This window comes from Ylistrum balloti, unplaced genomic scaffold, assembly GCF_031769215.1.
Source record: "Ylistrum balloti isolate Yb309-2 unplaced genomic scaffold, AGI_CSIRO_Ybal_v1 Utg369754, whole genome shotgun sequence".
NCBI lineage: Eukaryota > Metazoa > Mollusca > Bivalvia > Pectinida > Pectinidae > Ylistrum > Ylistrum balloti.
In genome coordinates, this window is record NW_026781956.1 from 1,224,977 (window position 1) to 1,251,949 (window position 26,973).

General features: G+C 39.0%; 2 protein-coding genes across 2 annotated transcripts in view; one reads left to right on the forward strand and one right to left on the reverse strand.

Annotated features, from left to right (window-relative positions):
- The first annotated feature begins 902 nt into the window (after positions 1-902).
- On the forward strand, positions 903-15,502 carry LOC132543402 (uncharacterized). Its single transcript, XM_060206903.1, has 13 exons — positions 903-960; positions 2,603-2,694; positions 5,822-6,025; positions 7,570-7,659; positions 8,159-8,215; positions 9,796-9,933; positions 10,233-10,414; positions 12,244-12,379; positions 12,542-13,436; positions 13,600-13,984; positions 14,185-14,448; positions 14,896-14,953; positions 15,335-15,502. Exons 1-13 carry the CDS (start codon positions 903-905, stop codon positions 15,500-15,502), a joined length of 2,727 nt encoding a protein of 908 aa, XP_060062886.1.
- A 3,539-nt stretch (positions 15,503-19,041) lies between these two features.
- Positions 19,042-26,973, reverse strand: part of LOC132543351 (cytoplasmic dynein 1 heavy chain 1-like) — a 53,831-nt gene continuing 45,899 nt past the window's right edge. The window contains exons 82-90 of the mRNA XM_060206843.1: positions 26,665-26,771; positions 25,468-25,640; positions 24,324-24,341; positions 23,319-23,511; positions 22,808-22,950; positions 21,931-22,041; positions 21,616-21,676; positions 20,838-20,934; positions 19,042-20,168 (exon numbers count right to left, since the gene is read on the reverse strand). Coding sequence (XP_060062826.1) covers positions 20,000-20,168; positions 20,838-20,934; positions 21,616-21,676; positions 21,931-22,041; positions 22,808-22,950; positions 23,319-23,511; positions 24,324-24,341; positions 25,468-25,640; positions 26,665-26,771 — 1,072 coding nt within the window. The 3' untranslated portion in view covers positions 19,042-19,999. The remainder of the gene's footprint in view (positions 20,169-20,837; positions 20,935-21,615; positions 21,677-21,930; positions 22,042-22,807; positions 22,951-23,318; positions 23,512-24,323; positions 24,342-25,467; positions 25,641-26,664; positions 26,772-26,973) is intronic.

Below are 26,973 nucleotides of genomic sequence, written 5' to 3' on the forward strand. Positions count from 1 at the left end.
AGAAACGATTGCTACAGAATTAATTGTGAGGAAGTCGATAACTCGTACAGATATATGGTGCTGGATTGTACATTTTCAATGTGATGAAAAGTTTATAAATATTGTCTTTCCTGGTTTGAGGCTTTTCAGATTGTTTCTGGTTATTTTGTACAATTTGTAAAGATTTCTGTATCAATGCTTGAATTACAGAACATTGAAACTTTCTCTAAATCCTCCTGGTCTGAGTTAACCCCGTGTGGACAGTGGTGTTAGAGTGTAGATTTAGTAAAGCATGTTACCTGCTTGTTTAAATGGAACCTATTTTTGTATGTTAACAGATGGCAGCACTGTTCCTGACATCCAGGAGGAGATAACTTGTAAAGGAGACAGAACTGAAAACATCTCCCACTGTTTGACAGTTCTGGAATCTCAGGGTGTGGACCTCGCTGGAATTGATGCTGATGGTAGGATAGTAATGCTGTCTCCTACATCGATATTCTGATTTCAATGTTCAGACATCACCTATGTTTGATAGAGAAACAATAAATGTTTTTAATCTTTATTGGAATTCTGGAAAGCAGGTAGGTCACACTGGATGAATTATCAATTATGCCTTTCTCAACCCTTTTTTCAGATTTAGCTGATGGAAATTTAAAATCTGCTTTGCTGCTGATTGGAAACATTCGAAGTCATTTGGATGTAAGTAAAATGCGGAAAATTATGATAATATTTATGTTTTGATAATATAAAGTATACTGTCATTTTCAACTTATTTAGTGAAAATTCGCCCAGCTTTCATGATGTTTTGATTGGCATTAATTCAAAGTAATCAAAATATGCTATTACAGCAACAGAAAAGTGATAGCAAGTCCACTGTGCGAGATGTACCAGACTACACCCCAACAGACACATCTGGGGTAGCCATGCCTGGTACTGTTACCAAACATCCAGGAGCTCACGCCACGAGTAACGGAACGACAGGTAATGCACTTGCAGTCACATTCAGAGATACCTGTGTTAATCGGCGAGGTAGATATTCAGTAAACCTATGTAATTAGGCTAGATTGAGATTGTAAGTTATGTTCAGTATTACCTGTGTAATAAGGCTAGAAAGAGATTGTAAGTTATGTTCAGTATTACCTGTGTAATAAGGCTAGATAGAGATTGTAAGTTATGTTAAGTATTACCTGTGTAATAAGGCTAGATAGAGATTGAAAGTTATGTTCAGTATACCTGTGTAATAAGGCTAGATAGAGATTGTAAGTTATGTTAAGTATACCTGTGTAATAAGGCTAGATAGAGATTGTAAGTTATGTTCAGTATACCTGTGTAATAAGGCTAGATAGAGATCGTAAGTTATGTTCAGTATACCTGTGTAATAAGGCTAGATAGAGATTGTAAGTTATGTTCAGTATACCTGTGTAATAAGGCTAGATAGAGATTGTAAGTTATGTTAAGTATACCTGTGTAATAAGGCTAGATAGAGATTGTAAGTTATGTTAAGTATACCTGTGTAATAAGGCTAGATAGAGATTGTAAGTTATGTTCAGTATACCTGTGTAATAAGGCTAGATAGAGATCGTAAGTTATGTTCAGTATACCTGTGTAATAAGGCTAGATAGAGATTGTAAGTTATGTTAAGTATTACCTGTGTAACTGGGCTAGGTAGAGATTGTAAGTTATGTTCAGTATACCTGTGTAATAAGGCTAGATAGTGATCGTAAGTTATGTTCAGTATACCTGTGTAATAAGGCTAGATAGAGATCGTAAGTTATGTTCGGTATTACCTGTGTAATAAGGCTAGATAGAGATTGTAAGTTATGTTAAGTATACCTGTGTAATAAGGCTAGATAGAGATTGTAAGTTATGTTCAGTATTACATGTGTAATAAGGCTAGATAGAGATTGTAAGTTATGTTAAGATAGAGATTGTAAGTTATGTTCAGTATACCTGTGTAATTAGGCTAGATAGAGATCGCAAGTTATGTTCAGTATACCTGTGTAATTAGGCTAGATAGAGATTGTAAGTTACGTTCAGTATATCTGTGTAAATCGGCGAGGTAGATATTCAGTATTACCTGTGTGATAAGGCTAGGTAGAGATTGTAAGTTATGTTCAGTATACCTGTGTAATTGGTGGTAAATGAATATACAGAGGTGGTGTCCATTACATGTAATTAGCCAATAGTAATTAATCTACAGATAAGCAGTGCTGTATATGTAACAAAAGTCACCTGGGCCTCATGAGTTCAAAGAGATTTAAATCTCAAATTTCTTTTTCCTTTTTTGATTCAAGCCGAAAGGAGCATGGTGTGCTTCATTACTTATTTTATATTAACATGGTTGGATATCAATGGAGAACAAGATATATTTCTGTATTAACATGGTGAGATATCCATGGAGATTGTCATGTATTTCTACATATTCATTTAATGAGATATTTTTGAAGAACTAGATGTATTTCTGTAATGTGTTGAGGCATCTGCACAGATAAGTATTTGTTGTTGTTGCTTTGAATCAGAGTTGTATTCATTGTAGATGGTTGTTGGTAAGGATATATCCATGTCATGGTATGTATATGTCAGCATCGATGTAATATTGTTTATAATATTTTATCTGATTCAGTGAGGAGGACATTTATCACCTCGGCAGAGGACCTGTTGCCTGGCTCTCTGTCCACTAACAATGAGCGACAGGGCATGCATGAAACTATCATTGTAAGTCAAAACTGTACTGTTCTTATAGAGTGTATTAGAGCAAGTGTTTCAGAGCAGCCTGTTGTTGTTAGAGAGTATGTCACAGCAGATTGTGTCGGGGCACTCTATTTTTGTTAGAGAGTAGGTTACAGCAGAGTATGTCATGGCACCCTATTGTTGTTAGAGAGTATGTCACAGCAGAGTGTGTCATGGCACCCTATTGTTGTTAGAGAGTATGTCACCGCAGAGTGTGTCATGGCACCCTATTGTTGTTAGAGAGTATGTCACCGCAGAGTGTGTTGGGGCACCTTATTGTTGTTAGAGTATGTCACCGCAGAGTGTGTCATGGCACCCTATTGTTGTTAGAGAGAATGTCCAAGCATTCTGTTTGATGGTGATCTGAGATTAGCAAAACCAACAGATTTAAAAATGAAAATAAAACAATGACATAATGTAGAAATAAGTCAGCACTGTGATAAAAGTTTAGTGAAACATAGTTGTGTATCTACAAGGTGATCAGTATTGAGCAGTTCAAGGCCATTTTAGCGAACGAGAACACATTATGTACATAGATTTAGATTTATTGACAGGAGTAAGAGAGCCAAATTGCAATGATTTGTTATTTGATACCAATAACACATACACTGCTGGGGAAGATCTGCAGTGTAGATACCAACTTTTATTTCTGTCAGAGCTAAGTATAGGGATAGTGTGTGAAAATTACAAATCGGAAACTGAACATTTAGACAAACTCAAATTCCATACAGGTCTATCTTAGTGTAGATAATATCATGTAATATTCTAGTATGATTTCATTTTTGACTGAACCAACAAGTAAAGGTTTATATATATATACCAGGTAGCTATGAGACCTGTCTAATGAGACCCCACTCCTTATACTGGAATAAGGTTGTCTGTGTATTTTTGTCTATATATGGGATCTTTTCCTGATAATCCCTACTCCTATACAGTTATGATCAGAACTCTTAGAAACCCTGTGAATGTAGTCATCACACACTAAAGTTGTGCAGATGATGGGCTGTTTCAATAGCCCTCTGTACATTTGCTAGTTGTGCAATGTCCCATTTTGGGACTGATCTGAAAAACAAAGTGACCAACAAGTGGCCATCTTGGATTTTGACAGTAATAGATTTTTATGAGATGTTTTGGAATGATCACTTTCAAATTTCATTTACAAATTCACCTTGGTTCCAACTTGTGCAAATTACATTTTAAGAGTGTAGGTTTCCTTCAGCCCTTTATTGTGCCCTTTTGATTTCAGGACTGATCAGAAAAACAAAATGGCTGACAGACAGCTATTTTGGATTTTGACAATGAAAGTTTGTTATCGTTATTTCTTGAGAAGCACTGGGTTGATTTTTTCTCAAATCTCATATGTAGGCTCCCTTTGGTCAGACAAACAAAATGACTAATAGGCATTCATCTTGAATTAGACAGTTAAAGATAACTATCACCATTTAAGAGGATTTTTAGACTTCATGAAATAAACAGAAAATGCTAAGGAAAGAATGGAAAAGGAGGGAAAATCACAACTTTTAGGAATAAATAAAGGTAAAATAAAGGTGGGTATCAAGGTTCCACTGGGGTCTCATGCTACTGCAGTAATTATGCCCCTATTCTTTTGGCAACTCCCAATAACTCCCAATTTCACTGATGTCTATTTTTATTTGTCTATTTTATTGGAATTATGCCCAAACAGCGCTTCACACAGGTTGCATCTTCTTTAATTTCTGTTCAAACACATTATAAACAACTTCATTGAGGAAGAAAGGGAATTGGTAGGTGCTCAAGTAGGGATGGGATATTGGTCAGTGTTGGTAGGGATGGAGGTATTTGTCAGTGTGGTAGGGATGGGGGTATTGGTCAGTGTTGGTACGGATTGGGTATTTGTCAGTGTTGGTAGGGATGGAGGTATTGGTCAGTGTTGGTAGGGATGGGGATATTGGACAGTGTTGGTAGGGATGGGGATATTGGACAGTGTTGGTAGGGATGGAGGTATCAGTTAGTGTTGGTAGGGATGGGGGTATTAATCAGTGTTGGTAGGGATGGAGGTATTTGTCAGTGTGGTAGGGATGGAGGTATTGGTCAGTGTTGGTAGGGATGGGGGTATTTGTCAGTGTTGGTAGGGATGGAGGTATTGGTCAGTGTTGGTAGGGATGGGGGTATTTGTCAGTGTTGGTAGGGATGGGGGTATTTGTCAGTGTTGGTAGGGATGGAGGTATTGGTCAGTGTTGGTAGGGATGGAGGTATTAATCAGTGTTGGTAGGGATGGAGGTATTGGTCAGTGTTGGTAGGGATGGAGGTATTGGTCAGTGTTGGTAGGGATGGGGGTATTAATCAGTGTTGGTAGGGATGGAGGTATTGGACGGTATTGGTAGGGATGGAGGTATTGGTCAGTGTTGGTAGGGATGGGGGTATTAATCAGTGTTGGTAAGGATGGAGGTATTGGACGGTATTGGTAGGGATGGAGGTATTGGTCAGTGTTGGTAGGGATGGGGGTATTAATCAGTGTTGGTAAGGATGGAGGTATTGGACGGTATTGGTAGGGATGGAGGTATTGGTCAGTGTTGGTAGGGATGGGGGTATTAATCAGTGTTGGTAGGGATGGGGATATTGGTCAGTGTTGGTAGGGATGGAGGTATCAGTTGGTGTTGGTAGGAATGGAGGTATTGGTCAGTGTTGGTAGGGATGGGGGTATCAGTTGGTGTTGGTAGGGATGGAGGTATCAGTGGGTGTTGGTAGGGATGGAGGTATTGGTCAGTGTTGGTAGGGATGGGGGTATCAGTTGGTGTTGGTAGGGATAGGGGTATCGGTGGGTGTTGGTAGGGATGGAGGTATTGGTCAGTGTTGGTAGGGATGGGGGTATTAGCCTTCCTACTGACAGTTTTAAATTCACACATGAAAATATGCCTTTTGTTTACATTGTTCACAGCCTAGTGTAGGTCAACTTGATTCCTGTCTGGTTTTCACAAACACATGTCTAGGAGCACTCATAACAGCAGCTGGAACCCATCAATTCTGATGGTCAGGGGAGAACTGTTTTATAGTGTGTAATTTATACACATGATAATTTCATGATTGTAGATTCAATTTTGGAAGTTAGAATTCCTTGTTATTCTGGTTTCAGTCGATGACAGAGCTGGGATCTAATGGTGTATCACAACATGGTGCTGATGGGCGACAAGACCACACTCCCATTAACAATGTACGACGGTCCCGTCCCCTAAGTGCAGGGGCCAGACCCCCAGGACCACCTACCCCTAAACCTAACACCCAGCCAATCCCAGGGACAGTCTCCAATGCATGGACCGCTGATGGTCAAAGGTCAAAGGTAGGTACTTACAAGGGTCAAGTTCCTGAGGTTTGATGTCTGGTAAGTGACCAAACACTGGCAGGTTATTCACTTTAATTGACAGTTGAGAGTACTACAAGACATGTTCAAAATGTAAAAACCCTAGTAATTTTCCTTATGTTTGGAGTTTAAGGACTCCATGATTATGTTCATCACATTATGTCTTTACTTTAACCACCTTACATAAGTCATTAATTTCATTGATGTATTGTTCACATGTAATGGCATGATTTGTTCAGACGCTATATTGATTTGTTTGAGTTTATTCATTCACAATAAATCACGTTTTTGTATCTACTGTCACTCAGCCATGTGTCCTTATCAACAACACTGTTATAGATATATCTATACCTTATATCTTAACTCCATATCCCATCTTCATGTCCAATGGTTCTAACTCAACCTCCAACCCTTAATCCCTACCAGTTCATAACTCCACATCCCCCCTCAGGTCCAACCTATACCTAACTCAACATCCCCCCTCAGGTCCTACCTATACCTAACTCCAGATCCCCCCTCAGGCCCTACCTATACCTAATTCCACATCCCCCTCAGGTCCTACCTATTCCTCACTCCACATCCCCCTCAGGTCTTACCCATACCTAACTCCACATCCCCCTCAGGTCCTATCTATACCTAACTCCACATTCCCCTCAGGTCCTACCTATTCCTCACTCCACATTCCTCCTTAGGTCCTACCTATTCCTCACTCCACATCCCCCCTCAGGTCCTACCTATACCTAACTCCACATCCTCTCTCAGGCCGTACCTGTTCCTATAACTCCATATCCCGACTCCACTTTCTATATGATCCTATAGCTCCATATCTCACCCTCAGGCCCTACCTGTTCCCATAATTCTGTATCATACCCTCATCCCCTTCATGTACCTGTTTCTTAATCTATATCCAACCCTTATGTCCTCACTGATCCTAACCCTATCTCTGAACCTCAGGCCCTTTTTGTGCCTAAATCCATATCCTAAGCAAAAGTCCTACCTGTTCCCATCACTCTGTATCCCACCCTCTTCACCTACAAGTACCTGTTCCTATAACTCCATACCCTACCTTCCATATCTGATCTTCAGGACCTACTTGTTCATAACTCCATATCCCAACCTCCAGTCCTTCCTGTACCTATAACTCCATATCCCAACCTCCAGTCCTTCCTGTACCTATAACTCCATATCCCAACCTCCAGTCCTTCCTGTGCCTATAACTCCACATCCCACCCTCATGTCCTGCCAGTCCCTTACTTCCTATCTTGCCTTCAGAACCTACATGCTACTTTAACTCAATATCCCACCCTTAGGTCTGCCTATCCCCAACTCCATATATCGTCAGGCCCCAAGTCCCTCACTCCATATCCCACCCTCTTGTCCTGCCTATTTGTGCCATTGTGCCATCCCTTCCCCTTTTAAACTATTGTTTATACCCAGTTTTTAAGAAACTTTTAAACAATGAAGTCCGTTGTCCAGTTAAGTCACACAGAGTTTTGTTGATCACTGTTTTGTGTCCACTTTAGGGTGTTGACCAGTCATCATTGTCTGTGGAAGATAGATTAAAGTCACTGATAGGGTCACCATCGTCCAATTCTACACGAGATCTTCACCATGTAAGTCTGGCACAGGGCACTGTATATTGTCTGGTTGTGTGAACTTTGACCTTAAACCTTTTTGGTACATGTGATACCAAAAGTACAGAGATATTTTGAGGTTTGAACTTTACCTTTGTTTTCTACATACTTCTCTACAGATTGGTGGTTTAAACCTTGACCTTTAACCTTTGTTTTCCAGAAAGAGGTAGACAGGCAGTGTGTAACCCTTATGATAAACATACAGGGAATTGTATGGTAGTGTCACTTACTATTATCTTAATTTTGACCTTTAACCTTAACAACCATATCTGATTGTCAGAAAACTTAGTTTACATTCATTGTCATCAAACTCATAATAACCCTTGAAGCAGTCAGAAAGAATGAATGAAATGACTGACATTGTTTCGTTGTGACTTTCTGTGAAAAGCTTAGATTAAACTGATGTTTGCACGCACAGCCTTGTTCTAAGTCATGTCTGTCTATGGTAGGATGATAGCTTACTGTGTTTATGTAACAGACAGCCCCATCTCTCCTGCGACAGCATCGTCGAGTGGCCCCCATCTCCCTCCACCGTGTGAGTGAACATCGCTAGCGACAGTTTGCTATTTTTGCATGAGTATAGAAGTGATATTATTGATGTGTATTGCTAAATTAGTGAATTCCCCTAGAAACAGAACATTAGAGCTTAGCTCATCAAGTGTTTACTTAAAACAATGTTGTATAGTACTCCACAAATTATATTTGACTACATCATGACAATGATTACATACCAAAACTTGAATGTTATTTGTGGAAATCCAACAGACACCATCTTGGAAAAGAACACCTTAAGGGTAAATATAGAGATCTGCCAATGGAACTTCCAGGATTAATAGCCCTGACCTGTTGTTATTTCAAAGCAAAATTTAGCTTAGAGTATAAAAACTACAACAGGTAATCTAGCCTAAGAGGGCCACAGTTGACTAAGGGACATAACTCTTAACCCAATATGTAGCTGCTAGTTATTAACGGTATAAATAGAGATTAGATTTTGTTTTTGTAAGGGAATTTCAAAAGTATTTATTAATCACAGCTTTGTCTATTATCCTAACATTATCTCCATCCCTTTACAATTTGCAGAAATTATAGAAACAAGAAAATGTATGACATGCCTGATACTAATATAAACATACCTATCATATTACAAAGACTGTAACATTAGGTTGACAGGCTCTTAATGATGGTAGAAAGTTATAAATCTAAAAATAATGTAGTTGGCTTTTATTTTGTGTATTTGATTTTGCTAGCCTGTATTAAGTGGGACTTTGCCTACCTTTACTGTTGTCACTACTTATTGTTCCAGATGTCATGTGATATAATGTTCATGTTATTATTACTGATTCTGTGGATAAAAACCTTCTATTTTGTGAAGGAATAGCTAACTTTGATGTATAACCTCCATCAGTAAAAACTTAGTGACAGAATGTTTTGTTAGTGGGAGAAGAGATACACATCTGTGAGACACAACAATGATCTGTCTCAACACACATGTGATTTAATGAGACACAACAATGATCTGTCTCAACACACATGTGATTTAACGAGACACAACAATGATCTGTCTCAACACACATGAGTTAATGAGACACACCAATGATCTGTCTCAACACACATGAGTTAATGAGACACAACAATGATCTGTCTCAACACACATGAGTTAATGAGACACACCAATGATCTGTCTCAACACACATGAGTTAATGAGACACAACAATGATCTGTCTCAACACACATGAGTTAATGAGACACAACAATGATCTGTCTCAACACACATGAGTTAATGAGACACAACAATGATCTGTCTCAACACACATGTGATTTAACGAGACACAACAACGATCTGTCTCAACACACATGTGATTTAACGAGACACAACAATGATCTGTCTCAACACACATGTGATTTAACGAGACACAACAATGATCTGTCTCAACACACTTGTGATTTAACGAGACACAACAATGACCTGTCTCAATAAATGTCTCTGATTTAATGAGACACAACAATGATCTCTCTCAATAAATGTCTATGATTTAATGAGACACAACAACAACCTGTCTCAACAAATGTCTTTGATTTAATGAGACACAACAATGATCTATCTTATCACTTCAGGCATCCAAGTCATTTGATGATGGAGAATTACTCTTGCCCCCACCCCCACAACCCAAGAGTAAGATGGGTGTGACAGTACAGGGGGGTGGTGGATATGGCCGTTACCCTGGGGAAGGTCATTACAACAACTCTTATGTCGTAAGTATACTTACAAATCACTTTGCATTGTTGGCGCTAATCTCATTCTGGAGGACTCATTATTATCACATTCTTGTCATTCATCTTCATCGTATAAAGACCTTCATGATAGTTAGGTTACACAGAGGAATGACATTCAGTTAACAGCTGTTTGTTCAGTCAGTCAAGATTCCAGAAAACTGAAAACAAATTCTATCTTTTATAGGAGTTTTATCTGAAACAAAGATGAGCAGCCTGTGATACTGTGTTTATGATAACTGGAAGGACGTCTGTAATACAATGTGATTGTGTGTTTTTAGCCTTCCCAGCCTGATGAGCGATGGCAGGGATCCCGTTCTGAGGCTATCCTAGATCGGCAGCAAATAGGACAGAACCCAGACCAGGGTGAGGGGGTCAGGTACTGGCCCCACCCTGGGGCTAATACTAACCCTGCTTTCTCTGAGCTACCCAACACCACAGATAAATCTCCAGGACCTAACAGGTAAAGCAGGACTACTATTATTCCTGAGTAATTCATTTTTAAATTTGGCCCTTTTTCATCAGGTGATGTATTTCAGAAGAATACTTCAGAATGGATATAACTTACATATATACTAGTGTAGATTCTAACATCAATCGGAGATCTAACTGACCAGTCATACCAGTGTAGGTTCTGACTGGAGATCTAACTGACCAGTCGTACTGGTGTAGGTTCTGACTGGAGATCTAACTGACCAGTCGTACTAGTGTAGGTTCTGACTGGAGATCTAACTGACCAGTCATACCAGTGTAGGTTCTGACTGGAGATCTAACTGACCAGTCGTACTGGTGTAGGTTCTGACTGGAGATCTAACTGACCAGTCATACTAGTGTAGATTCTAACATCAATCAGAGATCTAACTGACCAGTCATACCAGTGTAGGTTCTGACTGGAGATCTAACTGACCAGTCGTACTGGTGTAGGTTCTGACTGGAGATCTAACTGACCAGTCGTACTAGTGTAGGTTCTGACTGGAGATCTAACTGACCAGTCATACCAGTGTAGGTTCTGACTGGAGATCTAACTGACCAGTCATACTAGTGTAGGTTCTGACTGGAGATCTAACTGACCAGTCATACCAGTGTAGGTTCTGACTGGAGATCTAACTGACCAGTCGTACTGGTGTAGGTTCTGACTGGAGATCTAACTGACCAGTCATACTAGTGTAGATTCTAACATCAATCAGAGATCTAACTGACCAGTCATACCAGTGTAGGTTCTGACTGGAGATCTAACTGACCAGTCATACTAGTGTAGGTTCTGACTGGAGATCTAACTGACCAGTCGTACTAGTGTAGGTTCTGACTGGAGATCTAACTGACCAGTCATACCAGTGTAGGTTCTGACTGGAGATCTAACTGACCAGTCGTACCGGTGTAGGTTCTGACTGGAGATCTAACTGACCAGTCATACTAGTGTAGGTTCTGACTGGAGATCTAACTGACCAGTCGTACTAGTGAAGGTTCTGACTGGAGATCTAACTGACCAGTCATACTAGTGTAGGTTCTGACTGGAGATCTAATTGACCAGTCATACTAGTGTAGGTTCTGACTGGAGATCTAATTGACCAGTCATACTAGTGTAGGTTCTGACTGGAGATCTAACTGACCAGTCATACTAGTGTAGGTTCTGACTGGAGATCTAATTGACCAGTCATACTAGTGTAGGTTCTGACTGGAGATCTAACCGACCAGTCGTACTAGTGTAGGTTCTGACTGGAGATCTAACCGACCAGTCGTACTAGTGTAGGTTCTGACTGGAGATCTAACCGACCAGTCGTACTAGTGTAGGTTCTGACTGGAGATCTAACCGACCAGTCGTACTAGTGTAGGTTCTGACTGGAGATCTAACTGACCAGTCGTACTAGTGTAGGTTCTGACTGGAGATCTAACTGACCAGACATACTAGTGTAGGTTCTGACTGGAGATCTAAATGACCAGTCATACTAGTGTAGGTTCTGACTGGAGATCTAACTGACCAGTCGTACGAAGAGATTTACATCTTGACTAGTATTCATTTACCAAAGTATGACTAGAGAGTGTTTAGGTGCATGTAGATATGTCAACACCATAGATGTATTACTTACACATTAGTATTAAAATGAAAAAAACATGCAAATTTTGTGATGTTATTTTTCACTAAATTTGCAAAAATTTGATATGCGCAAAAAATTCCCTACATATGGTATTTTTTGGAAAGGAAGTCATCTGATAAAGATGTAATCTGCTTTGGATTGCCTTCTAAAATAATATACATTTGTTGATATTAAATGCAGTAAATGATTTTAATAGGAATCCAGCTGGAGGATCTGAACTGAGAGACGCCTGGAACAAACTGTATGGTCGTTCAGGACGACCTGAAGTCCCTGGGATGTCTCGCCCAGTCAACAATAGTCCAGCCAAAATGCACCAGTACCCAAACCTACAGGTAAATATTCTTTATTTACATACCACTAAATATGTTGATTTAACTAGACCAGTGAAATGCTCCATAGACAAACCTTGCAGAAAGATTACAACAATTCTCCCTCACTTTATCTAAAAGACCAAAGCTGGAGTTAACCCATCCCATTTTTTCTTAATGTTTCAGCAAGTCATACTACCTGCTGCTCCATCCCCACACGTTAGTAGTGATCTACCTGGACGGTACAGTGCACCTGCCATCACAAGTTCAAGGACAAGTCCTATGGGTCAGAGTTCAAGTACCCAAGGCCAGGGATCAAATTCTAGTCATTCAGGATTGGAAGTGGACACAGGTGTGTCAACATTTCAAACCTTTGGAAAATCGTCTGACCAAAGTGATAATCAAACTTCTCCTTCTCAGAGTACCTCACCGTCAGGACTAACAATAGGGCCAGCTTCAAAATATCCTGACAACGGTGGAAATAAACCTATTGTTCGGCACAAGCCAGGGGTGCCACCAAAACCATTCAGTCGTGATGACCTCAGGGACAGTAGCACCAAGTCACCTGCAAGTTTCAGTGCTGATTTCAGAGAGGATATTGCACCTGTGGGACTGAAGTCCAAGACCACAGGAAGGTCCATCACTCCATTCTCAATGTCAGATCCATTTGTAAATGATGGTAACTATAATCGGACATTCACTAACGGTGATTTTACCACCAGTACACTGGGCAGCGAAGGTACAGGAGAGGTTCAAGCCAGTATATTTGACTATGTTACCCCAAGTGAGGCCTCATCCAGGTCTGTAACCCCTCCTCTTCCTCCTTTGTCTAACTCAGAGTCAGAGTCAGAACTCTCCAGTCCCAATGTGACACCACGGCCACCACGCTCAGCTAGTGCTGACATATTCTCAACTCAAAAGACTCCTGATCTCCTTAGTAACACAAGGCAAAACAACGACCCCAGGTCACGAAGGGGACCAGCCTCACATTTAAACTATCGTTCAGATAAAAAACATCCCCGTGGCCAAAGACTTGGAAAACCTCCTAGTGGACGAGTGCTCATCAATGGTCGTATGGAGGGTGAGTACCTTACTTCATATTGTATCAGTTTGCATATTTTTTGAGTGGCATTTAGTTACTTTTAACTTACACAATAAAAAAAATGCTACTGAGGAGTGTTAACTTTAATATTCTATAGATACTACTTCAAAATTATAAATATTGATAAAAAAATATATTTCAGGTGGTTTCCCAAATGATTTACGAGAATCTGCTGGTGATGAGAGTGATCTGCCTTTTGATATAGAGGACACTATTTTAACAGTAGAATCTCATGACACTGAGCCAGTAAGGCCCCGTGATCTGCCACAGCACCCTGGAGATATTGACAAAATGAAAAACAAAATGGACAATTTGGAGGGCATGTATCAGGATATTATGAAAGTGTTGGGAGTTGACAAAGAGACTGTAACTACAGTCATGAACCGTGTACCAAGACGACGGTGGAGCATTGGTAGCTCAGACACCAGTTCTTTACGGAGACCTGTGAAAAAAGGCCGTGGCTCAAGTACTACAACAAATATGGGTGGGCATCATCGCCATCATCACTACAGTCACAGGGACATCAAGTAAGTGTGTGCATAGGAAAGGAGTTTACATGGACATAAGTTAATGGCAGTTAAAGAGATGTTGGATTTGTGGATTAAAGGGACATCAAGTCAGTGATGGGCTACTGGGATATCTGTTGTTTTGGGTTTTGTGACAGTCTTTCTTTACTTTAGCTGCAAGACTGATATGAATGTTGATTGTATCTACTTATCTATTGCAGAGCAATAAATCGAAGATTCCAAAGACTTGAATCTCATGTGGTAACACTTGCTAGGAGTGTGGCCCATCTTTCATCCGAGCTGCGTTCCCACAGTTCAATGTCACATGAGCTTGAGGCATTACGCAAGGAGTTACGAGAAGTGCGGGAAATCAGACAGTCTGCAGCACAGCGTACACCAATGTTACATGAATTGGATGACCTAGACAGGTTCAGGGGATGGGTGCCATCACTTACAAATCCAAAGCGGGTCAACAAATTAACAAAGTAGGTCCAAATTAAGATGTGTATAAAACTGATTATTGCTTAACACTAATGAACATTTTGTTATGTCATCAAAATTGTCAAGATTTATACAAGAAGTCAAATGACCAAAGTTCAAAATCAATGGGTTTGACCTTCGGGTCTAAACTCAAGGACAAAATGGATCACAATTAAACGCCTTATAGGGGATGCATAGCTACATGATGTGGCTCATTCTGACAGTGTTCTAGTTCATCATTCTTTTATTTCATTAGTAGTTTATAAAAAAAATACAACATAATTGGACAGCTTATTCCTAGGACACATTATGAAGACAGGGTTAACCCTGACAATCCATAGTGAAGTTTCTTTATAATATGTTAATACAACTTTCCAATGTAGATTAAGAGGTGTAGATTAAGAGGTGTAGATTACTGGAGATTATCCTAATCACAGAGTTTTATTTTACAGATTTTTCGGCCAGGAACCACCTCTTCTTCAGCTGTTTCTGAAGAAATTAGGATACGAGGTAAAGCATAAGTATATATTTTCATTAAGGACTATATCACTAAAAACTGTAATTCTCGTTAATAAAGAAGATATACCTGTGAAAACTAAAATCCTCATTAACAAGGAAGGCTCCGGGTACACCGCTTAAAAATGAAGTTATAAATATGATATATTGAAAATTACTACTAATAAGAAATATTTCTGAAAGTAATTTGGCTTTGAACATTTAGACTAGATATATATATAAATTCACTCTCAGATTTCTTCAACTACATATAAGCTGAACAATTTTAGATAGTTCTTGATCAACTCACAGGACAATATCTGTTATGTTTAGAGGATGAAGGCTAGGAATTTTGTAATTATAAATTGAAATATTTTTGATTTCCTTTCCTAACAGAAATATTCTGGCAACTTTGAGAATGAACACATTGGCATGATAGAGCTGCCTTACATGACGGAAGATCGACTCGAGAGGATCGGTGTACCTATGGGGCCTCGCCTTCGCATCCTTCAGGAGGCACAGATGTGCTTCCGACAAGAGAACTTCAACATCTACATCGTATGACAGTGGCTGTCATTACAATTCACTTTAGTATCCGTGGAGATTAGGGTCAGTGTCTTCCTTGGTCAAATTTTGAAAACCCCAAATGCAGATCATGACCAATAAAAATAACTGTCAGCCATTGAAGATGTACACAATAGTATGCTATAGAATTGGTTACTGTGTCTAGTATGATGTGCTGACACTGAACATGTTATAGGATGTTGTTTGAACATCTGACAGTATACAGACACACTGCATTGCCAAGTCAATCAAAAGGTTAATACTTCACGATTGTAATTACGTAAGACAATTCGAAAAGTGTTTTTGCCTGACCTACGGGACTGTGTTTCTACCAGAACTTTAGAACGGTTTTTCTACCAGATCTTTGGAACTTTGTTACTGCCAGACCTTTGGAGTGGACTAAACATTGCGATAGAAGACCTTGGATATACCAAACTTCAAAAACATCCAGGTTTATATTGACTGTCATGGAACATTTTGTATATTCGTTACAATGCCAGTAGGTGGCTATCCTTAATTGTACAGCTGCCATTGACACATAGTATTTCCTTAGAATTTTCTAGGTCATGAGCAGTTCACCAGGAACTGTCAAGACAGCATTCTGGGGCTACAACTGCAATAGACAATTATATCCGTGAGAACTGACCAAACAGAGGGTAGTCTGAAAACAACTGCTATAGACAGTTACAAGCCTGGGAACTGACCAGACAGAGGGTAGTCCAAATCCAACTGCTATAGACAGTTACAAGCCTGGGAACTGACCAGACAGAGGGTAGCCCCGATACAACTGCCATAGACAGTTATAACCCTAGGAACTGACCAGAGGGTAGCCCTGATACAACTGCCATAGACAGTTATAACCCTGGGAACTGACCAGACAAAGGGTAGCCCCGATACAACTGCTATAGACAGTTATAACCCTAGGAACTGACCAGAGGGTAGCCCCGATACAACTGCCATAGACAGTTATAACCCTAGGAACTGACCAGACAGAGGGTAGCCCTGATACAACTGCTATAGACAGTTATAACCCTGGGAACTGACCAGACAGAGGGTAGCCCTGATACAACTGCTATAGACAGTTATAACCCTGGGAACTGACCAGAGGGTAGCCCCGATACAACTGCTATAGACAGTTACAAGCCTGGGAACTGACCAGACAGAGGGTAGCCCTGATACAACTGTCATAAACAGTTATAGCCCTAGGAACTGACCAGACAGAGGGTAGCCCTGATACAACTGTCATAGACAGTTATAACCCTAGGAACTGACCAGACAGAGGGTAGCCCTGATACAACTGCCATAGTTATAACCCTAGGAACTGACCAGACAGAGGGTAGCCCTGATACAACTGTCATAAACAGTTATAGCCCTGGGAACTGACCAGAGGGTAGTCCTGATACAACTGTCATAAACAGTTATAACCCTGGGAACTGACCAGACAGAGGGTAGCCCTGATACAACTGCCATAGACAGTTATAACCCTGGGAACTGACCAGACAGAGGATAGCCCTGATACAACTGTCATAGACAGTTATAACCCTGGGAACTGACCAGACAGAGGGTAGCCCTGATACAACTGTCATAGACAGTTATAACCCTGGGAACTGACCAGACAGAGGGTAGCCCTGATACAACTGTCATAGACAGTTATAACCCTGGGAACTGACCAGACAGAGGGTAGCCCCGATACAACTGCTATAGACAGTTATAACCCTGGGAACTGACCAGACAGAGGGTAGCCCCGATACAACTGTCATAGACAGTTATAACCCTGGGAACTGACCAGAGGGTAGCCCTGATACAACTGCTATAGACAGTTATAACCATAAGAACTGACCAGTATATCTAATGCTCATGTCATTGCTTTGATGCCGTCCACATTTACAGAGCTTCATTGTTATCTATCTCCCAACATATAACAAGTATAAAGGCAGCATGTTGTATAGCACAACAGTTCAAATATTCACCCGTTTCCTATCCAACCACTTAAGTGTCCCCTGCCCAGTCAGGTATGGGTGGAATGCCCAGCTAGGTATGAGCCCCCTGTTTAGCCAAGTTCAATGTACTGGTAGGATTAATAGTTATTCCTGATAGTTGTCGTTTTGTCTTGTACCAGATATCACACTGACAACGATGCTGAATTTTTGAAGATTCAGCAGAAAACAAGCTGTCCAGAATTGGGAAATAATTCTCATGGAATAAATATTGTACCACTGTATTTTATTTTTTTAAAACGACTCAGAAATCCATTTATCTACATTTATAACATCATTGATGTACTGATACGTTGCTGCTCCGTCCTCAAGTCAAAAGTGAAAACCTGGTGCATTTGCAGAACTGAAATATTCTGGAAGATTTTCAGAATGTTTTTCTTGTCAAAAACATTAAAATTAAGTACTAAGAAAATATCTTCAGTAAAATATTTAGAGTTAATAATGTGTTCAACAATTGCCACTGTGTGTTAAAACTCTTCTTGTTTTGTGGTACTGTTTGTTACTGGAGGGTGTGCCATATGAGATGTCCCAATGCTTTACCGTCTTCATTTAGATTTTTACTTTAACGTTTTACATTATTTATTGAACAGATTACCTATTTATCTTGGGTATTAATTATATACACAGTTGAACTAACCATTTTATACACAGCTATTATGATCAAATATTGTGCCTTTCCTATTAAAATATGTGTATTTTTAAAAATGCCGTTTTGTTGTTTATGATGGAGAATAACATACCTGGAGTACTCATAAAATAGCATTCAATAAGGTCATACTGGGATAGTGTCATATTGAAAAAAATACAGCTACTTCAACTTCTCTCTCTTAAGCTCAGAGTAAGCTGGTTTTGACTTTTGTTTGACAATTTCCTTTAACACTATAATGTTGTGTAGGTACTGAAAAGACGTGAAAAGAAAAGTGCCCGATTCATTTGAAGCCTTTCCAAAAACAATGGCCTCCATTACATTTTTGTTAGAATGTCATCACCATGGATCTTCTATATTTTGTGTTAACTTCTGATTTTAACTTCATATTGTCCTTTGACCTTTTACCTTGAAAAGTCCCTAGCTGGACATTCTACCGCTAGACTAAAGGGAAATTTCCACCAGCCGAGGCTAGTAAGGTGACCTGTATTCTCAACATCTACACCAATCCTTCACTATAAGATCTGAGCCTGTAAAGGCACCTTAATTTTCTAATGAAGCTACGGCATCTATCTTATTCCTTCAGTTACAAATCTAAACCTGATAACTATTGATCAAAGGAACTTATTTGTAGTGTTAATATACTCACCTGCTTCCATCAATTTCAAAATTTATTATGCAAAGTATTTGAAAAGAATACTTTCCCTATTTAAAATATAGAATAAAGGTATTTTACTAACTGGCTTACCATCTCATAATGATGCCATATGGTGTTCTGATAAATAATATTCCAACGAGTGATCCACAAAAATGTGGTCAATCACATGGGATCATATAAGGAATCATTTATAGTAAGTATGTATGCGAAGTTTAAATAAAAACAGAAAGGACATATATGAAATTCAGAAGAAAAATTTTTTATTTATTAATACAACATTGAGTGAAATCCACAGTGGTAGTCTGAGGGAAGTCATATCAAAACCTACTCCACAAACATCAAAGATTTTGTTACTCCAGTTCCTTAAGAAAAGTTCAAAAATTTGAATTTTTTTTCTAAATAGGTCACAATCAAATTATAAACCATCACCTAACATACCTAAGATTCATATACAGAAAAGCACAAAACCATGTTAAACACTAGTAATCAATAGCAAAGGACCAGGGATAGGTGTTCGAGACTAACCAAATGTTATTTGATCCTATGATACAACAGTACAGGACTACAAAGGATATCTGGTACACAGTAAGCACTAAAAGAATTTGACCATCAGGGACAAGCATACCAATACAGAACATCAAAGTTTATTTTAAAAATAATTAACAGTTTTATTTCCTATTGATTTTAGCTTTTACAACTCTAATGGAATTAAAGTGACAGAGATAAAGAAAAGCAGGGATACTAACAAACTGTTGTGGTGAGCTGAACTTACTGAAGGTTGATATCTATACTATGGTATTCGGAGGTCACCACCTGGAAACATGTTTCACTTGTGTCATCATCGTCGACATAGGAGCCTGTATTCTGTAGCAGGATGCAGGATTATCTTGTATACTTCTTTCAACTACTTAAAATCTATATATCGCCACACAAACATATAATTCATGTATTGTAATATTTAAGCTATCGCCTTACAGCAAATGTTAAGATTAAGCTTTCATCATACAACATATTATCTGTGAAAAACCTTAGTTATCAACAGTGAAAACAAATAATCAAGCTTCTATATGACTATTTTCCAAAGCTTCATTTACTAAATCTAAACAGCAGGACTTGAACTGTCCTTATAAGAGAACACTTGTAGTAAAGTCTATATCTATGACCCATTCAGGGTTTGACACTGTCGTCCATCGTCTCTATCCCAGGTCAGAAGAAATCATTGCCACACCCCTTTCATAAAAGCTATGTCCCTCTCCTGATCCTTCACCCTCTGTGTCGAAGTCCAGGGTAAACAGGAGCTGTCCTCTGGTTGCATTTAGATATACAGGTAGAGTAACCTTCCCTTCCTTCTTTGCACCATCCAACCTAAGGAAGAACAACATTAATTATATGTAGTTTTCAGTAGAACTTAATAGATACCTCCTACTGTCTCCTTTTGATGTAACTCTGTCACATGCAAAATGGAGCAGAAGATATGCTTCAGAAATAATTTTCTCCTTCTGAGGTTAAGAATATAGGTTATAATGACCTATCGATGATTAAAACATTCAAAATTTATTTTATTTTATTTTTTTTTGGTTGTTTTTATCTTCAAACTATCATATAAGACCGACGACTTTTACATGTAACTATGTGAAGTGAGGTAATCCAATATGGCAGACACAAAACTCGGGAATGATAACCCCAAGAATGACATGTTCCTGCGTATAATGCGCACCCCCTTTTTAACACGACAGTTTTAGCTTGAAAAAGTCCGCACTATACGCGAAAATTTACCGTATTTCTTGTAAGAAATGAGAGATATGTCCCAATATTACCTAATCAAAGTCAATGTTACCAATATCATATGAAAATCGAGTCAAAACACAAGTTGCTGTGACCTACTTCTGATACATGATGCAAAGTTTCTTCCCCTTGATAGCTCACACAGAAATTTTGCCGCCTTTTGAAATAATGTGAGAGAGACACCAATGAAACCAATCTTTTTACAGATAGATGGACAGTGGGACTTTTTCATACATAATGAATATTTACCTTATCCAGCAGAGCATGGTGATGGGTAGGTCAGTCGATATGGTGGTGGAGAGCTGCAGCTTATTATTTTTACAGACAGCACCCTGGAGTCTCAGTCCTATAACACAATATATACACATCAGTCACAATATGTGTATTACACCCAGCACTCTATAAGATAAGGACAACCTATCAAGCCTTTATGAATTAAGATTTGAAACATTATGTACCTGAGGGGCATCCATTCATGAAGGCTAAGCAAACCTGAAGGCTAGTACATTCAACTGAAATATTGTTTTTGCAATACACTGAAGGTTTAGGTGTATAAGTGTGATATAATGGAGTGAGATATCATTAGGGATGCTTGTGTTAAATAAGATACTGATTGGTTGTGAGTATAGGAGACATACTTTATAAATTAAGGAAAGTGAAATGTAACTTAAGAATTTTTTTTATAGTCTGCCAGATGAAGTGGTGGACTTGTTGTTACCATATTTCTTACTATCATTCTCATTGTCAAAAGTAGCATGGCTCTGATAAATATTGAAGGATTGTGACCAATAATTGAACCTATCTGAAAACTCATTAATATAAAGCAATACAACATTTGGTTCATTTCTTACTGTAAACATAAAATTGGACATAATTGAAGAAATTATCTATTTTTTCCTCCCCAAATCCTACACTCTGACAAACGCTGTCGATTTTGACCCATATCAAACTCATCTCAGATCTTATTAATATAAGATAAAGTCAAAGCTGACTCTGATAGTCTGTAGTAGCTGTAAGCAGGTAGTACCTGTGATAGCAAAGCTACAAGGATCTGTAGAGGCTGTACTCTTGCCTTCTATCACCTTCACCTGACAAGAAAAAAAAACGGTGTCAGCATCGTATACATAGAGTAGATTCAAGGGCAAAAAGTATTCATCATATGTATTACGTAAATGTAGCAAGATTCACAAGGTATGTAGTCAAAATATCTAATAAAAAAATTATCCATACAGAGTACTATGGACCAGAATTAGGTCTGCAGGCTTAAGGAATAAATGCATTATGGTAGTTGGTAACTGAGTTATATACACCGGTATATGGACCACAAACATTACAGACTTACCTCTAGGTAGAGTTCCTCCAATGACCAACTGTTGGCCTGGGCTACATACTGACGTGTGGCCGTAATGTAAGCCTCTGGGATAAATAGGCCTCCCAGCCATACATTCAGGCTCTGTAAGGGTAAAGTGAATATATGACTGGGTTGATTTTTCCAAAATGCCATTAGTTCCATGTCTTTTTCAAAAACGCCAATAAGCAAAAGATTTACTGTATCTTACTGCATGTGACTACAGGGGGAACTAACAGTGCTTTTTCTCTGTGTACTTTCTCTTCTCTATTGGGGTTTCATACCTGCCCATATTAAAGTAATTCTAGTCCCTGAACATAGAAGTCACTGAATACAGAATGAGGTGAAATGATACCTGAGTTCCTTGGTCCTGTCCCATCCCTGTATAGAGAATGAGGTGAAATGATACCATTAATTCCATCCCCCCATCCCTGTATAGAGAATGAGGTGAAATAATACCATTAATTCCATCCCCCCATCCCTGTATAGAGAATGAGATGAAATGATACTATTAATTCCATCCCCCCATCCCTGTATAGAGAATGAGATGAAATGATACTATTAATTCCATCCCCCCATCCCTGTATAGAGAATGAGATAAAATGATACTATTAATTCCATCCCCCCATCCCTGTATAGAGAATGAGATAAAATGATACTATTAATTCCATCCCCCCATCCCTGTATAGAGAATGAGATGAAATGATACTATTAATTCCATCCCCCCATCCCTGTATAGAGAATGAGATGAAATGATACTATTAATTCCATCCCCCCATCCCTGTATAGAGAATGAGATGAAATGATACTATTAATTCCATCCTCTCCCCCCCCCTACCAACCCTGTGTAAGGAATGAGGTGAAATGATACCTTGAGTTCCTTTGCTCCACCCTGTTGGGTAGTGACTACAATGTGTTGTAGCTGTTTGACTCGCAGGGAGAAGTCAGTGATCCACTGTATAACGGTGATTCCAGAAGGAACAGTGTAACGGTGCCAACTCTGGGGGATAATACCTACAGAGAAAAATGCAGCAACATGAAATAAATCATTTAATTGAGAGAAAAACAGCCAAGACAAAATAAAAATCTAGGTACAAAAACCTTTACAACAAAGTAAAAACTAAGTACTGACACCTGTCAGATGGGGCCCAACATTGTGTCATATTGTAAACTTGAATGTGGACAAACACACAGACAACCAAATTGCTATAAGGTACCACTGAATTAATCATGAATTGTTGCCCTGAAGACAAATAATTTTGAATATTTACCAGTTAATTATTTCAAAATTAGACCTGGACCTTTGAGAACTAGCACTGCTTGTTTATTACTGAAAACATAATACAGAAATATCTTATTTTGTGTGTTGCTTCACGTCTTACCTTTTGCTAAGTCTGCCATCATAGCCCTGTGGTGATTTGTCGGTTTCTTTTCACCCTGACAAATCAATGACACATCATTTAGGTCTTGGCGAATGTCCATCAAAAGGGTTGCTCCAGCATTCACCTCACGCTCAAAGAAACGGAACAGTGGATCACGAATGTTGTCAAACGTCCTCTTCATGGAGCCCAGTGTCTATAAACAGCAAGAGAATTGTTCAACATTCTGACATGTTCACTTATGTATCAAAAAACAAGTAAAAAGTCATGAAAAATACTATCATAACAAATTAATTCAGAATATCATATATACATGTATTCAAACCAAACATTTCAGAAGATAATTTGTTAGATACCAAATGCTGAATGGATTAATCTATTTCACAATGAAGAGAGAAAAGAATCAGTATAAGTCGTAACAAAGCCACCACCTCCACCTACTTACATCTGTGTATTAGTATCAGCATTTATGAATGTTTTAGTAAGTTTGATCCAGGTAGCATGCATACTAGCTGTTAACATGTCTATATTCAGTATTATCACCACTGAAATACAAACTTTTCCTGTGTTAAAAAGCTTTTATTACTTTTTTCACACATCTGATGAAACACTGGATGAATTGTAAGCAAGGAAGTTAGGAGGTTAGGAAATTTGGAAATAGCAACCAATGATTACCCTGGAAGAGCTCATTTTGTAATGATACAAGAAATACCAATGAAATTCCCCTGTACAAGAAAAAAAACCCCACCATAAATCTACTAAATGATAGGAAATAACAGGTTCCCCATTGCCCTCTTATTGATGAACTTGTAATACAGGTACAAAATTAATGTTGATTATATCATCATTTATTGTCTACAATATTAAACATGATGAACCAGTAGTTTGGGTCCAGGGAGTCTAGAGGTTCAGTGGTGTGAAATGATCAGATTGAGTTGTCGGAAAGGGAAGGTTGATGTGGAGAGATGGTGAGAAATAATGTGTTAGAAGGTGAAAATGATGACTTACCAACAGGCCTTCTGGGTCCTAGGTTAATATTAGTCAACACTCAGTACATGATATATATACATGCAGAATACACTGGAGTCACACACAAAGTACAGGATTATATAACGAGCACTGTGTTAAACACTCAAGTATTTGATTATAAACAAAATTACACAGAGAACACCAAATCAGCATGCTATATATATATATATATATATATACAGTGGTGTTAATAAGGTATGATATACACAGTGAACCATGCACACCTCTCGTTGCACTTCTGTCAGAGGAAATTCTGTTATTGTTATTAATTAGGGTTAATATGAAGTTTGCAAAAGGGAGAAATATTGTTGCAATGCCTCATCTTGCTCCTGTATAAAAAATGATTTTATTTATTCAACAATGTAACTATAGCTACCCCACCTACCGAACATAAATCTATGTAGGAATAGGGAGTTTTTCCCTTGATGTTAATGCATCTTTACAGCCTTAAATAGTGACCCACTACACAAATTTTCTGTTGCCATCACCTACTGTTGTAAAGACCCGAACATGTCCCACTCCTACTGGTATCCAAATCCCATTACTCATTTGCACAATGACCTACCTTAATAGTCCTCAACTGCCCTAGTCTTAGCGATCCCAAAATACCCCAGTCCTCATCCTCCCAACCCTAAGCTTTACCAGTCCTAACTTGTCCAAATCTTACAGGTACCCGAAACCCAGTTCTCGTCCCTTCTACCCCCAGCCTATGTGTAGATTTAACTCAACCGAGACTTGCAGGTCTCTAAACTCCAGTCCTCATCCTCCTTATCCCAGCCTTCTGAACAAAGTCTAGTCTTAAAGGTTCCCAAAACTTCTGTCTTCATCTTCCACAACCCTAATCCTAACTAGTACTAACTCCATCCAGTCTTACAAGTCCCCAAACCCAAGTCTTCAGCCTTACAGTCCCTCACCTGTTCTTCTCTTACAATTCCTAACTTCTTTCCAATGTAGCAGATAACTGTAAACTATTTATTTCTCAACAATTTTGAAATACATACCAACTTACTGAATCACCAGACATTCATTAGACTTACTTACACAGGCAATACTCTAACTAGCCTATTATCTTAGCCAGAAGTGTTGGATATCCCAATCCATTCCTCTCCTATACTGTACTGACCTTGGGTATAAGGTTAAGCCAAGTAGACACAGAGGAGTAGAGTGTCCTCATCCAGGCTGGGCGGCCATCAGCCAGTCGTTTCTGTTCATCCTCTGGGGTTCCTCCATATGCTAACTCATCATCATCAACCTCCAAAACTTCCATCTTGAGGAGCTTGGCAATCATTGCAGAGCCTGATACAGGACATACAAGCATTTCAAAGTCCAACTGAAATAGTCTGATTCTACTGATAAAATCTGATAAATCAGACAATCATCAATAATAGTGGTATTAACTATATCATCTATGCTGTTATTGTTCTCATTAAGATAAAAATCGTTCCATGAATCAATATTTCTCACAACTGTTAAAACTAGAACTGTTGTCAGGTGAATAATAACCTTTCCACTGCTTCAAAACCCCCAACCCTCTCCCCAATCAAAAATAGTCCCCAACCCTCTCCCCAATCAAAAATAGTCCCCAACCCTCTCCCCAATCAAAAATAGTCCCCAACCCTCTCCCCAATCAAAAATAGTCCCCAACCCTCTCCCCAATCAAAAATAGTCCCCAACCCTCTCCCCAATAAAAAATAGTCTCCCTCTCCCAATCAAAAATAGTCCCCAACCCTCTCCCCAATCAAAAATAGTCCCCAACCCTCTCCCCAATAAAAGATAGTCCCCAACCCTCTCCCCAATCAAAAATAGTCCCCAACCCTCTCCCCAATCAAAAATAGTCCCCAACCCTCTCCCCAATCAAAAATAGTCCCAACCCTCTCCCCAATAAAAAATAGTCCCCAACCCTCTCCCCAATCAAAAATAGTCCCCAACCCTCTCCCCAATAAAAAATAGTCCCCAACCCTCTACCCAATCAAAAATAGTCCCCAACCCTCTCCCCAATCAAAAATAGTCCCCAACCCTCTCCCCAATCAAAAATAGTCCCCAACCCTCTCCCCAATCAAAAATAGTCCCCAACCCTCTCCCAAATCAAAAATAGTTTAAGAGGGGCTGTCCAAATAAGATCAGTCATTGACAAACATTGAATTCTCCAGAATCATTGATAAGCTGAGATGGATCTTGTCAGCCTTACAAAAAAAAAAGATTGAAAAGGCATCCCTGATACACCAGTAAATGAGTCATACCTTGCTTCCACTGGACTTAAACATACATTACTAGAGGTATACTTTACCACTCAGTGATGTGGTCATACTATATCACTTACCACGGTTAGTAAGAAGGACTTTCTCTGCATTATTGGGCAGACCAAGCCAGGATGGAGTTTGTCTTCCTCCCTCCAACAACTCCGCAAACTGAACAAACTGTTCACGCCTGTTTAAAAAAAGAAAGTTAACTGTGATACTGATAAAGTATTAAGTTTGTTAGAATGATCTCTTTCTCTCAAAGTCAGTATTTCTAACCTAAGATGAAATTATCACACTAGTAATAGACCATCAGAACAATTAACACTGCTTTAATACTGGACATTGTATTGCAGTGAACACTAAGGTTTTCCCACAAAGTCTGTCGAAAT

Excerpts from the sequence above, each read along its gene's own strand:
- LOC132543402 (XM_060206903.1), top strand. The coding sequence starts at position 903 with ATGCCTGGTACTGTTACCAAACATCCAGGAGCTCACGCCACGAGTAAC. Across the intron at positions 13,985-14,184 it reads TACAGTCACAGGGACATCAA|AGCAATAAATCGAAGATTCC; the intron begins GTAAGTGTGTGC and ends TATCTATTGCAG. Across the intron at positions 14,954-15,334 it reads TGAAGAAATTAGGATACGAG|AAATATTCTGGCAACTTTGA; the intron begins GTAAAGCATAAG and ends CTTTCCTAACAG.